Source organism: Anas acuta, chromosome 1 (assembly GCF_963932015.1).
Source record: "Anas acuta chromosome 1, bAnaAcu1.1, whole genome shotgun sequence".
Lineage (NCBI taxonomy): Eukaryota > Metazoa > Chordata > Aves > Anseriformes > Anatidae > Anas > Anas acuta.
In genome coordinates, this window is record NC_088979.1 from 149,270,940 (window position 1) to 149,287,253 (window position 16,314).

The 16,314-nt window shown below is 39.5% G+C and overlaps 1 protein-coding gene across 2 annotated transcripts in view; it reads right to left on the reverse strand.

Annotated features, from left to right (window-relative positions):
- The window catches only part of LARGE1 (LARGE xylosyl- and glucuronyltransferase 1), a 282,272-nt gene that overhangs the window by 105,911 nt on the left and 160,047 nt on the right, over nucleotides 1-16,314 (reverse strand). For both annotated transcript variants that reach the window (XM_068664913.1, XM_068664920.1), the window contains one exon: nucleotides 2,960-3,131. In XM_068664913.1, coding sequence (XP_068521014.1) covers nucleotides 2,960-3,131 — 172 coding nt within the window. The remainder of the gene's footprint in view (nucleotides 1-2,959; nucleotides 3,132-16,314) is intronic.

Below are 16,314 nucleotides of genomic sequence, written 5' to 3' on the forward strand. Positions count from 1 at the left end.
GGACCTCCGGAGGTCATCTGGTCCAGCTACCTAGAGCTAGTTGCCTAGGACCATGGCCAGGTGGCTTTTGAAGACCTCCAAGGATGGAGACTCCACAACCTGTGGGCAACCTGTGCCAATGCTCCGTCACCCACACAGTAAAGAAGAGCTTCGTGGTGTGTAGACAGAACTCAGTTTCTTCCAAGAGTGCTGTCACAGAAGAAAGGAATCTGAGCTACTTGTCTCTTGGTCACTGTTTTTGTTTGGTAAGAAAGAAACACATACTTTAGGTCCTTCTCTCTCTTTCTCTGCCTAGCTCCAAATTGGAAGAGGCTGTGCTGGACCACCTTACCTGTTATCCTTCAGCAACCCACAGAAAGAAGCTCTTGCTTTTCCTGCTCTGCTATGAAAAATTCTTCCTCTTGCTCAAACAATATTCTGGTGCAAGAAGGTTTACAATGGCCAATTCTATCCAACAGTTGAGTCTCTGAACATTTCTAGAAGAGCCTGTGGCTGTAAAGTTGCCCTCCAAATTGGGGTGTTCAAGGTCAGGGTGGATGGGGCTTTGGGCAACCTGACCTAGTGAGAGATGTCCCTGCCATTGCAGGGAGGTTGGGCTAGATAATCTTTAAAGGTCCCTTCCGACACAAAGAATTCCATGATTCTTTGATAGTGTCAGGTTCCTCTAGAGATTAGACCTTCACTTCCCATTTTTGTTTCTCTTGTGTTTCAGTAATATTTCAACAAACATGCTAAATTGTCCCAAAGAAATGTTTATAAACTTGGGATTTCTGATGGGAGAAACAAGAAGGGGATTAAAACATCAGTTTAAAACCAGACCCTCTACAGGAATATTTGGGGCTAATGATATGAGAAATCATTTGAATCTTCTGTGACACTGGTAGGAAAAATAAAAGGACGCTGAGGACAACTTGAGATTCACTGTATAATTTAAACTAATCTTTTATGAAGCAGTAAAAGAGCAACAGTATCATTTCAGCTTCCTTGCCCTTTATCTCCTAAAATCCATTTTCACTGGATCTTTGCCTAATGGGATTGTACCTTAGGAGACAAGATGGACTGTAAGCTTGGGCTGAGAGGTTTTCACTTCTCTTATCTCTCAACATTTTAGATCACTTTTTGGGGCATACATGTGATCCCAAGTCCTCTCCCACACTGCAGAATTCCTGCAGAACAAGACTGTGCAATTAATCCTTTCTTTGTATGCGACCATCTGGGAGATGAGCAGATGTAGACACTGATCCGTTGGTTGCCAGGCTTAAAACATTGTGAAGAAGCAGGTGGTCAGCAGAAATTAAGAAGACAGAAAAGACAACTTACAAAATCATGCATTTGTACATGGGAATGGTGGTATGTACATTATGAGGGCTGCCAGTAGCACAGGAATTCTGGCTCCATGTGTGAGTTAGAGCTTTTCACAGCTCTAATCAGCTGAACTGCCTTGCCTAACTGCATGAAGACTTACACCCATGTTTTGTCTTTCAATAATGATTTATCTCTGTATTTCCATCTCTTCTGTCTGTATTTTTTTTCAGTCTTAGACCATCCTCTACTCCATTTCTTCACAAGCTTGGATTTATGCTTGACTTCTTATCCTAGTAAAAAGTAAGGGCCTTCACTGAAACCATGGCAGAAAATATAAGCAAGATATTCCTCCTCACCTAGGTATCTTTGACCATGCAGTACGCTGTGCCCAAGTTCAGTTCAAATACTTGTCTTTACTAGCTTCAGTGTGTGAATATACCACATTCAGTACAATATTATAATAATAATGACATATATAATATGTATGTCATATATAATGACATAATAATTGTGACAGTAGTGCACAGTGAGACAGTGCAATAGCACAGCATTACTCCCTGTGCATACATTTACACACTTTTTTTTGTTGATATATGTTTATATGAAACTCAAGTTTCAGTAGGGGCAAAGGCTTTATGAAGAGGCCTGAACAGTACTTGTAATGAATAAAGTTTGTTTATGGTTCAGTAAAGTAAGAAGATGAGTGCTTCTAGCCTGCTGAAGGGACATCAGTGTTTCCAGAGAAGGGAAAGGAAACAAATGCACTGAAAAGCAAACACTAAAACTGAGTCCTTGACCAGAGCTGAAGATAATAGCTACTGCCTATTAGTTGGGTACTGGGAAAGGCAAAAAGGCCTTCTGTACTTCAACATGGGATAAGTAGATTAAATGTGCTCTCTTTTCTGTCACCTTTGTAACAGAGTGGTTTATTTTGGCTCTGTACATAAATACTCCCATTTGCTTAGGCTGATTTTTGCTTAAAGTGATGTAAAGAAAGCAGACTAACATCAAGGATAGGGGCTGTGAACATTCAAATGGGACACTGGAGTGCCTCTGCATTTACCAACACTCCAGTACACATTAGCAGGGCAAGAGGAGAACAATAAGATATGTCTCTGCCTCTGGAAAGCCGGCAACACGGGAGTCTGAGAGAATTAAATGGTTTTAGCCATGTGTTAGCCAGGAAAGTACTTCTGGCTTGTGACAAGGAAGTGGCATGCTTTTTTTGTGACCATCTCACTACACAGTTACTCTGAAAGTGTCCTTCCATGGTCAAACTATCAAGGAAAATGTGAGGGGAATGAAGATATGTAGAGGAAATACTTATTCCAAGTATTGAATACCTACAGGTATTGAACAGTAGGTCAGTAGAGCATCCTCATAATTATTTATCATCTACTGTATTGTCAAATTCTTGCCTGTCCCAAATAATTAGACCAATAAACAAATTGCACAGGTAATCAGAATTACCCATCACTCTATATGGAACATTGTTGAGGAAAGAGCTTGCAAATAAAACAATAACATTCAAACAACAAAAATTGAGCATGAAAACTTTTAATAAATCTGATTGCCCTCCTAACCCCGTTCTACTTTCTGTTTTACCATCTTCCCTCCCCCACAACTAAGGACATTTAAAAAATCATTAGGATACCTTTGAACTTGTGGAAGACGGCCCATAGCTCAGCGATGTCAGTGGCAAATGTTATGTCTGTGTCAAGGACAATGACTCTCTCAAGATTGGAAGGTAGAGTCTTGGTTAGAACCAACTTCATCAGCCCGTAAATCCCAGAGTAGTGTTTGTTGGGGATCCATGACACTTCCGACTAACAGGAAATGGAAAGTGGGAAAGAGGAAGGAAAAATAATCTTCATCAGATAGTTTATAATAATTCATAATTCATAATTACAATTCCATTGTAATAATGGAAGATCTCTGAATACCAACAATAAAGAACCATAAAATGCCAGGTGGAAACAGTCATCTAAAATCTTGCTTTTAAATCAACATCAGAAATTCTGAAATATGCTTCTAACATAAGTTTCTGAAGGCTGAAACAAAACTGTTTTTTGAAGTAATTGCTTCACACAATATAATTAAAATCATATGAGCCTTTCCAACCTGGTTCAATTCATTCTGAGACATCCATATATTCTGATAAAATTGAAACATATATTTAATCCAAAACTCCAGGTGTATTATACATAACTTTCATTTTCAAACAGAAAAAAAAAAAAAGTGTTTGCCATTCCCAGATTTTTAAAGTAGAATTAACAAACATATTTTTTCCTTTTATTTTCTATTTAATTTTTACAGACTTGACAGTCAGAATTTCAAAATTCTTCTCAATTAGAAAAATGAGCATGAAAATTGCAAAAGAATATGTTTATTGACAACCTTTAACTTACACGTACTGACATCATACAGACATGCCCCAAAGTGGATAAAGTAGAACAGCTGTAGCCATATTTTTTGGTTTTTACATATCAAGGGGACAAACTCAAACATTTACATTTCTTCAACAAGGGCTAAACAAAGTATTTTTGCAGCTTCCAAAGGAAGTTGGGACACTAAATTCAGTATTTCGTTGTGCTGCCTTCACTAGGATGTTCCATGACCTACACGTTATATTCTTCCTGTGAGACTCAAGTTCTCAAATACCAAAAGTCATTGCTGGAAGTGTTTTAGAAGTTTTGGAGAAGTTGTTCCTATTGTCCTGTTTGAAACTGCCCTTGTTTAGTGTCTTAAAGGGCATACATTAAAATCCCTAGGTTTTTACTAAGTTTTCTTGAGCAGTGTTCCCATTAACTTAAATTCATGTTTTGACTTTAGGGGACCTGAGTGAGACAGATTTGAGCATTTAGCCCGGCATATTATAGTTTAGAGAAGGTTGGCAGAAACAAAGTGCCCTAGTAAAACTCAGAAGATTTATTCTGTTGTTTAACTGTCTCATATCTATTCACTGGCATTGTGAAGTTTATTATGTGAAACAGCTTTTGCACACATGTCATTTCCTCCAAACTCCTTCATAAAATTATTCCCATAACAGAATGGATTCCTAAATTTTATTTGGAAGTTGGAAGAGTGGTTGAAGAAAGGTTAACATAGATGCTTAAAGTGCATGCCTTTTTAAATATAAAGTGACAAGGCTTCTGGCAATGTAAGTTGACTCGTTCTTTCCCCTTCGACTTTCTTCTGTATTCTCATAATTCCTGCACCAGGGCAGAATCTTCCCTCACTAAGTTCATTAAAAAGATTGAGGATACTAAAGCAAACTATTAAGGAGAAAAGTAAAATTTGAAGGGGAAAGGCAGGAAAAGCAGATTATCTTTAAACAACCCCAAAACAGGAAGTGTGATTTTATTTTTGTTTTGTTTTTGAAAAGTATCTCATCAGTCCATCATCAGCCATCATTCTTATTTCTTTCTTTCTTGCTTTCTCTCTCTTTAATTTGTATGGTCCTTAAAAGAGAAATCTAGTTTGTCTCCCTGATATATGCCAATATCACTAGGAATATAAATATGAAGCTCTGCTCCCCAGAATTGTTCTCTGTGTGTGTTAACAGAGCAAATTTCAAATCCACACCCTCAAAACTCTAGATATTTGTGAATCCAGACCTCTCTCAACATGATGTCCCTATGAATGGACCATCACATCTAAGTGTCAGCACAGCAGTATTTATCCTGCTTCCTCAAACTCTGCACATCATCCTGAATCTGCCACTTGGAAGTCCTTGTGCTAGACCAGCCAGGAAGATCAGCTCTCTAGTCATACTGACATAATGCAGGAGTTAATGTAATTTTAGAGACTTGAGCTTTCTTTTATTATAACCCATCCCTATGTTATTAATTTTGGATGGCATGTCCCTCATTTAATTAGTCCAAATGCAATATTGCTCCAGAACTCCTAATATACTTATGCAAATAAGCCTAATATGGCAGGGGTTCAGATGTTTCATGGATAACCTGAGACAAGCAGGGAAGGGAAAAGGCAGATTGAAAAGAATCACCTTGAAGGAGCTGTTATTTTCTTTGTCTTGGAGATTCCCAGAATCTAACACCACTACAAGCTTGCCATCCTGAAGCCTGGTGTCTGAAAGGGTCGCTTTTGAAAATGAAAGGAGCAGTCCCTATTCCAAATGGTCCACAGTGTTTGATATGAGTCTGTGTTGAACCTTGACCTGTTAATAGGCGAACCCTATCTGAAATTTTCTCTCCCCTGATACAGTGTTGACTAAAATATAAACAGGACTGTTAATTAGTCCCTGGCATAATTTCTTCATGGCTTTGCTATTCATGAATAATATAACCATTCCAAATCCATGCCAATAAAAACTTGTTACTCTACACAACAGTACTCATTCTCTATGTATACCACATATAGTCTAACACCCCCCACAAGATAATACAAGAACATTATTGTTGAATAGGTTCTCAGTAGTTAACAAGTGACAGTTTGAGATGGCTAAGGCAACTGATGCACAAAATCCTGCAAAATCCTGCAAGCTGCCTTCTTTGATATAACTGTTAAGATTTAGCCATTTCCTTTACCTAAAAATTATCAAAATATTTTCTGTAGGTCTTAATATATTTGTTCTCTACATAGTTAAAATGTTAAAATGGCCCATATAGGGAATGTTTGTGAATCATTTGCTTTACAAACAAGATCAGAGTTGTTTTCTGAGAACAAACATTCCTAGAAGATATGGCAGGAACAGAAAAAAATAGTTAGTAAAAGAGTAAACTGACACAAAATAACGTGACATACTTTGCCATTTGTATAATTCGCACTTCAGTATAAATAGCGCAGTTTGGAGTTTTACCTCAGATCCTTAGCTCTCAAAATCTGGATTTTTGTTCATAAGAGGAGAGTAGAGAAAAGCATTTAGCTGGTGCTGACAATGATTCTTTTTTTTTTTTTTCTTTTAGTAAGCTAAGTGAAAAAAAGCACCTTACTAAAGACCTTTCATCAAATCAGCTTTATTCTTCCTATTATTGGAGACTGAAAATAAACTAAATTATCCACATTATTCAGTCTTTCTGGCTATGAATACAAAAACTACATGCCCATGAGTCTGCTTATTACACAACTGATTACCTTAGTATAGATGTATACCTGAGAAGTGGCAACAAGAGTCTCCATGTGTGGTGATGCTTTGCCAGCACGTTGTCTGCTCAGACCATCTCTGGGAAAAGCTGGATAAAATATTGAGGCTGTACACAGCCTAACTCAGCTGTCTCATAGTTGCTATAGCTGTGTAAGTGCTGATTAGAGTAAGCAGAGGCGCCATTTTTAAGGAAAAAAGTCTAATACATACGGCTTAAAAATAGAAACAAGCCTCCCCGTTTCTGTGAATTGAGAAAGGGGCAAAGGGTGAGTCCCCTGTGAATGATTTATATGGAAACTGCATTCAAAGGCTTTAGGTATTTTTACTCTTAAATTCACCTGTTGACCACAAGTTTAGATCAAAAACCATTACTCTTCATCACAAATATATTCAGCTGGAGTTTTTGGACTCTTGTACTGTACTTCTCTAGGGAACTTTGTGATGTTTTTTTCTTAAATGTACTTTTTTTTTCCCCCAGAAACAGGTGATGGAGGTAATTTATCCAGGCTTCCCAGATGAATACAGATTGCAATGAAATCTCTACATGGATAGGTATCTTGAGCATTTTTGAAAGGGATGGAAGCTTGTAGACTTAGCAGAGAGCAGTGTGGAAAACACTACCAACATGAACAGAATGAGAGGGAACAGTGATCAACGGGCAAGGACAAAGAATTTAGGGGTGCCTGTATGGTGTCACATTGAAAGTACATGGAGCTCAGTAGCCAGACTCTAACAGCGGACAATGGCAGGTGCCTACTGAAGAACATAAAAACAGGGAAATTCTACAGTGGTACCTCAGCCATAAATACTCCCATCATCTGGAAATTTGCACCAATTTTAGAAATAGACTAGCATAAACTAGACTAGACTAGACTAGAATAGAATAGTTCAATTGAAAGGGACTTGAAAGATCATCAAATCCAACTGCCTGACCATGTCAGGGCTAACAATTCTGAGCTAGAGGTAGAATTTTTGTGACTTACAGCTTTTCATGGATGTTTCATCTGAGTTTTTGACGCCTTGTAAATATTAATGAACCACAACATCCTACAGTAAAGAGTTCCACGGCTTATTTTTAACTCTTGTCTGGATTCAGCTATCTACCAATTCAATTTGTCTGTGTATTTGGTTTATGTGGCAAGGATTTGGTAGCATGGAGGCTGCAGGGGTGGTCTCTGTGAGCAGAGCCCAGCAGCTGCCCCATGTCAGATCAGAGCCAGCTCCAGTCGGCTCAAAAAGAGACCCACTGCTGGACAGAGCCAAGCCAGGGGAGGGATGCTGGTTGGGTCTCTGGGAAAGCACAAGAAGAAAAGATCTGTGCAGCAGCAGCTGGGAGAGGGGACTGATAACCAGCCCTGCAGCTCTTGAGGTCAGTGCAGCAGGAGGGCAGGAGGTGCTCAAGGCATGCAGCAGCAGTTCCCCTGCAGCCAGTGGAGAGGCCCCTGGTGGAGCAGGCTGTCCCCCTGCAGCCCATAGGTCCCACATGGAGCAGATCTCCACGCTGCAGCCCGTGGAGGAGCCCACGTGGAGCAGGTGGATGTGGCCTCGAGGAGGCTGAGGCCGATGAAGAGCCCCTGCAGGAGCAGGCCCTGGGCTGGAGCTGCAGCCCGTGGAGACGAGCCCAAGCAAGAGCAGGGGGCTGGGGGGAGCTGCTGCTCACCCGTGGGGGACCCATGCTGGAGCAGTTTGCTCCTGGGGGATGGATGGACCCCGTGGTGCGGAGCCGTGTGGGAGCAGTGCTTGGAGAGCTGCTGCCTGTGGGCAGCCCCCGCAGTCTCAGTTCGGGAAGGATGTCATCCCGTAGGAGGGACCCCACGGGGAGCAGGGGCAGAGAGGGACTGTGAAGGAGTGGTGGGGATGAAGCATCAGGGACTGATGCTTCAGCCCCAATTCCCTGTTCCCCTGCATCACTTGAAGGGAGGAGGTAGAAGAGGGTGGATACAGGGAAGGTGTTTTTAGTTTGCTTTTCATTTCTCACTGCTCCAGTCTGCTAGTTATGGGCAATAAATTATATTAATCTCCCTATGTTGATCCTGTTTTGCCTGTGACAGTAATAGGTGAGTGATCTCCCTGTCCTTAACTCAACATTTGAGCCCTTTCCATCATATTTTCTTCCCCTTCTTCTTTGAAAGGAGGAGTGAGAGAGTGGTGGTGGAGCTCAGCTGCCCAGCAGGGTGAAACCACCACAGCCTGTCATTCTTTTTCACAGAACTATCACAAGAGCCAATCTGTTTCCTGGAGTGGTTATGGCTAATTCAGAGCCCATCACTGTACACATAAAGTTAGGATTCTTAATCTCATATATTTTACTCTGCTTTTACTAACAGCTGCCACCTGATCCTCCCTGTGATAAATATGAAAAAAATAGCATAGAAAGAAGAGTGTGAAAAATAGGATGCAGGGATGTGTTGCCAGTCATGAGCATGAGTGTGAAAAAGAATGGGGCAAGTTACATGAGGAAAAAAATGTACTTCGAAGTTTTGTGCCACCATAGGACACAGTTTTGTATTTGCCCAATTAATTAAATTTAAATCCTATTATATTCCTTTTTATATGTCATGCTCCTAAAAGTCATCAGTCTTACAGGCAAAGGTACTTTGTTTTCAAATATGATTTTGCTGCACTCATTCTTCTCTTTGCAACATAAATAAAACTATGGTAAGAGCAACAAGGTGAAGCATGAGAAAAGAGACTGTGCAATTTGCAGCCTTACCATAGTGTTGGGTTATATATACACAGACTGGAACACAAAAACAGTACTTAGCATAGAAGCAGATATTCTGTGGGACTGTACAAATTTATCTCATCACTTAATATCTTCTCCTAAATACTGGAGGTTAACAGAAAACTTAACAACTTTGCTTTTTATTTTCTTCTTGGATTGGGAGGGGGTACATAATAGTACCAGGAAACAAAGCACTCAGAGTTTTAGCTAACCAACCACATAAACTTGAGCTTGCATTTCCCTTCCAAATGCAGCCTTTGCCCAGTTTAACAGATCTGACTACCTCCCTTCCAGAAAAAAATAAAAAAAATCTATCCTGACTTTTACTGATGAATAGGTTGCTGTCCGTACAACTTCCTCTTGTCTGTTAAATAATATTTGTCCATTTTCTTAGCAGAATTCCTCCCTATCTCAAAGAATATAGCACTAGCACCCCCTGAGCTACAGAAAATCCATCCTGTTCAGAGTGATAAGATGGGGGAAGTTTGGCTGAGAAAGTGTTTTCCCTGGCAGCATGTCCTCTGGACACTCTACACTGGAAAAATGCAACCTTCAATACCACATTGATTTTCTCATTGCATTCCCTGAATCTTCCTTCATATGCCTGGAAAATAAATAAATCAAAACAATCCTCAGCAATGACATAATATCCCCATACCTGCTCCAAATAAAAGACACCCCTTCTGCTCAGCTGACTTCACAAAAACACCACTAAGGCCAATAACTTGCAAGAGCCTGAAAATCAGACTGGCTGGGTTGATACCTGGAGGCAGAAGCTTCTGTCTGCATGTACCCCTCTTAGGGAAGGATTAAGAAATGGGATCAAATAGACCCAAATCCCACTGCCACCCCAACTTAATGGCTGCAGATTCACTAAGTTGAGGGAACACTGAGTAGCAAGTAGGAGGCAGAAACAAAAGTATGAGGGAAGTTGCAAGGGAAAGCTGCCTCCCTAGAACTTTCATGCCAGGTTTTTCTATAAAAAGGATCTGGCATCTAGAATACATAGGTTCAAATGAAGAGAAATGTAATGAATGACCTGCTGGAAACTTGAATTTCCAAAAGTTTTCAGCATCTATTTGCTCTCAAAAACTTCAACAAGGGTACCATGTTCTTGAAGATTACATCAGATGATCAAGATAATTCAGGATCTTAAGAAAAGCAAAGCAAAATAGATGAAAAGATCCACACCGCAGCACAATAAAAACAGAGTGTTGTAGATTTGCACAAATATTCTGAATGGTGTTGGACAACGATCTGAAAACTAGTGCAAGTTACATGGGGCAAGAATTTGCAACAAGTTGGAGGGTTCCTTGTGAAGGAAGACCAACCAAATTCTTTGGTAATTGCTGGCTTCTGGCAGCCCTTATAAATGGCCCAAGTATGGGAAACAGCCCTGGAAATTCTGATGTGTGAATCAGTTAACAAATAACAACTGTTATTTCCTCAGATTGGGTAAATAACTTCCTAGACACAGTAGATAACTTGTTGTCATAGCTTTTTCATTACTCGTTTAGTGCTTTGCTGCTGCTATGAACGCTAGAAGTAGCGAGATAAAATTGTTATTTTTTTCAAAGCATGTGACCTCTATTTAAGACAAAGCTGAAAGAACTGTAGTTTTCAGGTAGTTTCTCAGCTGGAGAAAAATACTGTCACCATTTTAATGACCATCATTTTAGTAAGTTTTTTTGCAATACAAAGAATAAAAAGGGGAGGAAAAAAACATATTGCTGGCACAGGACAGGAATTTTTCTTGATGTCAGTCATTCATCACTGTTTTTCAGTTTCAAACAAGGAGAATTTCATCCTGCTGCAATTTTTTCCCATGCCCCTTCTCACATTCATGAAAACAGAGTCACAATTCCAGCAACGCTAGCACAGATCAGGGTTAGTTTCAGGATAATCTTTCCTATTTCACACTGGCTGTGCCTCCCATCTAAACTCTTGACAGGGTCATCTGGCTGATCCCTTTTATTACTCTCTTGCTTTAGCAGAGTAAGAACAGTATGTTGTTGCTGAGACTGGGTTAACGCAATCTTTGAGAAAGAAGCAGATCAGGGGGTTAAAAATAAATATAGGTAACATTCATGTCTATGTCTGTCTTTAGCATACTGTATTTTCACAGGTAATAACAACAATATCAACAAAAAAGAGTCAAAAGAGAGAGAGATCAATTCTGACTGAGTAGAGAGCCCAGGAGGAGAAGGTGATGATCACCTGTAATAGTTTCCTCATGAGGAATGCCGAAAGGAAGCTCTTTGCATGTCATCTTTATGGGAAGAAAAAGACACCACAACATAACAAAACAGAACAACACAAAACAAACAAAAATAAAACCAAGCCTTTGCTCCCTCCCTGTCATTTATTTAGTAAACATAAACGGAAGAGCCTGATTCCTGACTTAAATGAAAACAGAGTATTCTCTTCATGTTTGCTGGAGAACATATAACTTTGACCTTGAATTTAGTTTTTCCTAGGTGATTCACAGGTTTCAGTTATACTGATATTCCCTCCCCCACAACAGGTCCTTACTATTTATATGAATGGTTGCCAAGGAAACCAGGAACCCAGCAAATCCGTGTAACTTTTCTAGATTTAGAATTTCTTATGCCTGGGTACTTGGAAAAATAATAATAATTTCATAAGAGAACTGTAAGAGGATGGGAATTTATACATTTATGCTAAAATTGTTTTTCTATTTCTGCTGGCCTTGACTGCTGTTGTTCTTACTCATCATAGAAGCACTGGTGACTTTAATAGAATTGTGCCTCATCTCTTGCTTTATGAACAGATGATATCTTCCACACATACATGCAACAAGTCTGGATACAAATAGCAGTGAGCAAAAAGGTTGAGATAGAAATAGATGATTGTCTGAACCTCTGGGTCCTGGATAATGTAGAGCAAACGCAGAAACCATGGAGCAAGCCACAACTGGAAAGGAAGGTTAGGCACTAAGGGGGCAGAACAAACAAAACCTTCCAAATCAGCATCAGCATACAGCAGAGGAGAATGACTGCAAATTAATTCTCATCTATGTAGCAAAGGCTCCTCCCCAGTAAGGCTTTGGCTGGCTTTCCTCCATCAGGTTTCCATCCCTCCCTCCTTGTTTAACCCCACCAAACTCAAATGGCCATTTTCCATTTGGCTATAAATCAGTTATTCTCTTTACCCTCACTGAGACATTTTTAGTTTTCTCCACTGTTTCTTGCTATCTCCAAAATGCTGGGTGTCCTTTCTGCTTTTCTCTATTCCTTTGTGCAAGATGAGATTGGAGAACTGAAAAGACAGGACTGGCCAGTCCCATTTAATGTTTTTTCTTGTTCCTCTGGGGACTTTGGCATCAATTTCCAATTTCTACTGTTTTCTTAGTGTTGCAATCAAGGGTGGAGGATCTACAATAGTCAGAGCACCCTGAGAGACATCAGTGAGAATAAACCAAACACCAGCTTCCCAGTTCTGCTTCTCCAGCAGAGGCAACAGTACAAGTCGTCCCTAGAAAATAACATAAACTTTTTTTTTTTTAACCTTTCTGTCAGTTAACAAGTGAAAAGAGAAACACATGAGCTGGACTAGACAAAACAGCAAGAAATCAGAGCTTTCTGCTAAAAGTTGTGTGATAAGAAGATGCAGCCAGAATTTGGTCAAAAGTCAAAAGCAACTGATGGCTGCCCTTTTCGGTTCACCTGTATGGAAAGATAAGAAAGATCAACGGGATGGTTTAATTCAACATGAAATCAATCAACAAGCTCTTTGTACTGTTCCAGCGAGGAAGATACAATCCATGAAAATATTATTGTTGCCAACTTTTTAATATTAGTAACTATGCAAATACATGCACATTAGCAGCAGCCATTATGTGTTTTGGCAAATTTCCATGCAGCTCTTGGGGTTAAGGTCCAGAGGCATCCAATCTGTAGTTTGAGTGATGGCATGGTGCTAAACAGGTGCCATTAAGATGCAGTGACCAGGATAAAAAGCAACACCGTCTCCTGCATAAACATGTTATGCTGGATTGCCTCTGTTCAATGACAAAAATAAGGTAAGTGGGATTTTTCTTTCCTATTAGATTTTGGAAAGAGTACTATTTTTAGGATGATTAAAGAAGGTGGCAGAATAGGTATAGTCATTATTAATAACCTGCAATATCTGTTGGGAAACTGCAGGTCTAACATATTATAATGTGAAAAAAAAAATGTTGAGGAAAGCACTTCTCATCCTTTTAAGACTAAAAGATCTAGTCTAGTTTGTATCCAACACAAAACAGAAGGTATTGCAATGCAATTGTTGGAGTTGCAGAAGATGATCTGTGGAAGGGATGTGGGACTGCAGCTTCCATAAGACCTCTGACATCCTAATATGATATCAAAATGTGGCATATAAACATAAAATTAAAAAAAAAGCATTAATTCCTCTATTCAGAAGGAGGTCACTAGCCATTACCCAGCATCTCATCAGTAAAATCACCTCTCTACAGACCTAAACTTCTTTTCTACCATTTCTACATTCAGGGCTGAAGATACTTCAACAGCTGAAAATGTTGCACCAAGGAAGAGTCCCATTAGTGGGTGGAACACACATTCTGCTGATGGGATAAATGACACATCCCATAAAGCATTCTTTCTTCTCTTATTTTCATCAAAATCAAAGAATTAGCAGGAAAACAAATGGTCTTCTATCCTGCAGGGCTAGAGGCCAGGTGAGTGGGAACTTCTTGTATTGCAATTATTGTGCAAGATGATAAAAATTGCATGGAACAATGTTCTTTTCTCCAATGGTAAATATTACAATAGATCAAAACTCCTGGAAACTAAAAAGCTCCTGGAATGCATCTGGGATAAAAAGGATAAAAAAGGATAAAATGTATTACAATTATGAACAAGCAAAACTGACAATAACTTAGTATAAGAAGCACTAAAGCATCAGGGAAACAAAGTATTTTTTCTTTGTTAGTAGAAAGAGATAAGATGTCTCTCAAACAATACAGAACTAACTTGAGAAACACTACGAAGAAAATAAAGATGTAATTGGGAAAGTTGGGCTCCACCAAAGCAAGAAATTCTGAGCTTGATATTCATGACCCCAGCTTAGCTGCTTGCCTAGGTTCTGGTTAAATACTGGTCAGATGCTTCAGATAACTGTGAATCTGAATGACCGGCATTTTAAGGATGTATACATGTAGCAGCCACATATTTCTTACATTTCTTTAAACTTTTGGAGTGAGGACTAAGGCCACTGGTGTCATCCTAACTCCATGTAATCTTGCAGTTTCACCTTAAGGACTATCAGATAAAAATGCAGTCAGATAGACAGGTCAACACAGATCCTAAGTGGCTGATTAAAACAATACATCTGGAACCGTTTTATAAAGGCTTTCATCTAAATTAGATAAAAACTGTGGAATCCATTCAACTGTGAAAAGGGTCAAACCTGAAGTAATGGAATGGTATATGAGAAAATTATCAGGAGATCAAAACATTGCTGAGTTTTCATCCTCAAAATGCTGCTGAGTTTTCATCCTTGCTGAAAGGGTGAGACCTAGACACCAACATCTCACCCCAAAAACCTATTCTTAAGCAAGATGAAGTCAGTTTGATCTGAAAAGCAATATATCCATTAACAGGAATGAAATTTCATGGTTTAGGAATTCAAACTTTCTCATATCAAGTTGACTCCAAAAGAGTTGTCATCAATGTCATCTAATTACTGACCTCATTACAAATTCCCCCTTTGAAGCAAGTACTTAAGCACCAAATCAGTCTGAATGTCTTTACCCAGGCTGAGACAGTCAGAGAAGACCTATGACAGGAGTGACTTCACTGTGCACTGATGTTATATGTTAGACACACAGCATGGCTTGTAATTGCCAGAGTTGGGAAAAAGTGTCATATGAAAAGGTTTGCCTGGGTGATGTGAACACTGTTTTTCACCACAAGAGCTGCTATTTCTGCCTTAGTCATTCAAATTATTTTCTACCTACACTACCCCTACTTGGCCACCCAACAGGAAGGAGCTCGCATGTGAGCTATTTTGCAATGTTTCCCTGAATTTCAGATGTGTCTCAGAAACAAGTTAAAGCTAAGCACTTTACAAATGATGAATTCTAGCAATTCCAACTCCCTGGTGGTGAATTGAGGATACTCTTGGAGTCTTTCCAGACTGTTATCTTTATTTATTTTTCAGCTTATCAATCAGACATACAAATGTAAACACTTCATTTCTTTGTTAATCTAACAGCAAGGATCAAAACACTTCTATAAGATACTGGAATCACTACCTATCTTGCATAGGAATGCCTTGAACACTGACTGCTGTTCTCCTATCAGTAATCAAATGCCCTATGACAGGGAGGGATCCCTATGAGCAGGTGAAAAGCCATTAAGATCTAAGACCACACTCATTATATGTCTTCACAGCTTCTTACCTGCGAGTGCCAAGAAAAGAAATTGTCCTGGAACACAGGATGACCATTAGCTTTCTCCAGCAAGAACAGGAAATATACAACCTATACCCATATGCAGATCAAAGCATTAAACAATTTCCAAGTGGAGAAAAAAAGTGAGGTTAGGACAGCAAAATGCCTTAATTTCTCATGGAAGGATGATACAGTTCTGAGAAAACAGCTGTTGTAATGGGGATATATAGTACAAACAATAGTTGCAGCCATAAGCTTGAGGCAGTTCATGTTTTTAAATTCTTTTTTCACCAGGGTACATTGGATAATTTCTGTAAAACTGAATCATCTTTGGAAAATCTCATGTGCGGTTATTTATCTTTTCTCATCCCCTGCTAAAATAGCTTTCCCTGGAGGTGCAGCACATGTTGCTGCAGTAAGAGTGACATTACAGAAGCTGAATGCCAAACAGGAATCCTTCCTATTGAAATGCCACAGAGGAGTCAGCTACTATGATACAAATGTGGGTGATGGCTGTAGAAGAGCATTGGCTCCTCACTCCACATATGTCACGGAGAACAACTACCTTGGCTTCCTTGTGGATGTAGTACATAGTGACTGTACCACTTTTCCCTAGAATAAAGAAAAGGTGGAGCTTCAAAGAAGCCTAGAACTGTTAGAGAAAAGTTATAAAATTAACAAAGAACTCCAGTGTTTCCAAGATACCAGCATCAGCAGGGAGGTCTAAGGGGTTTATAAAGCCAGGCACGATGCTTTCCTTTG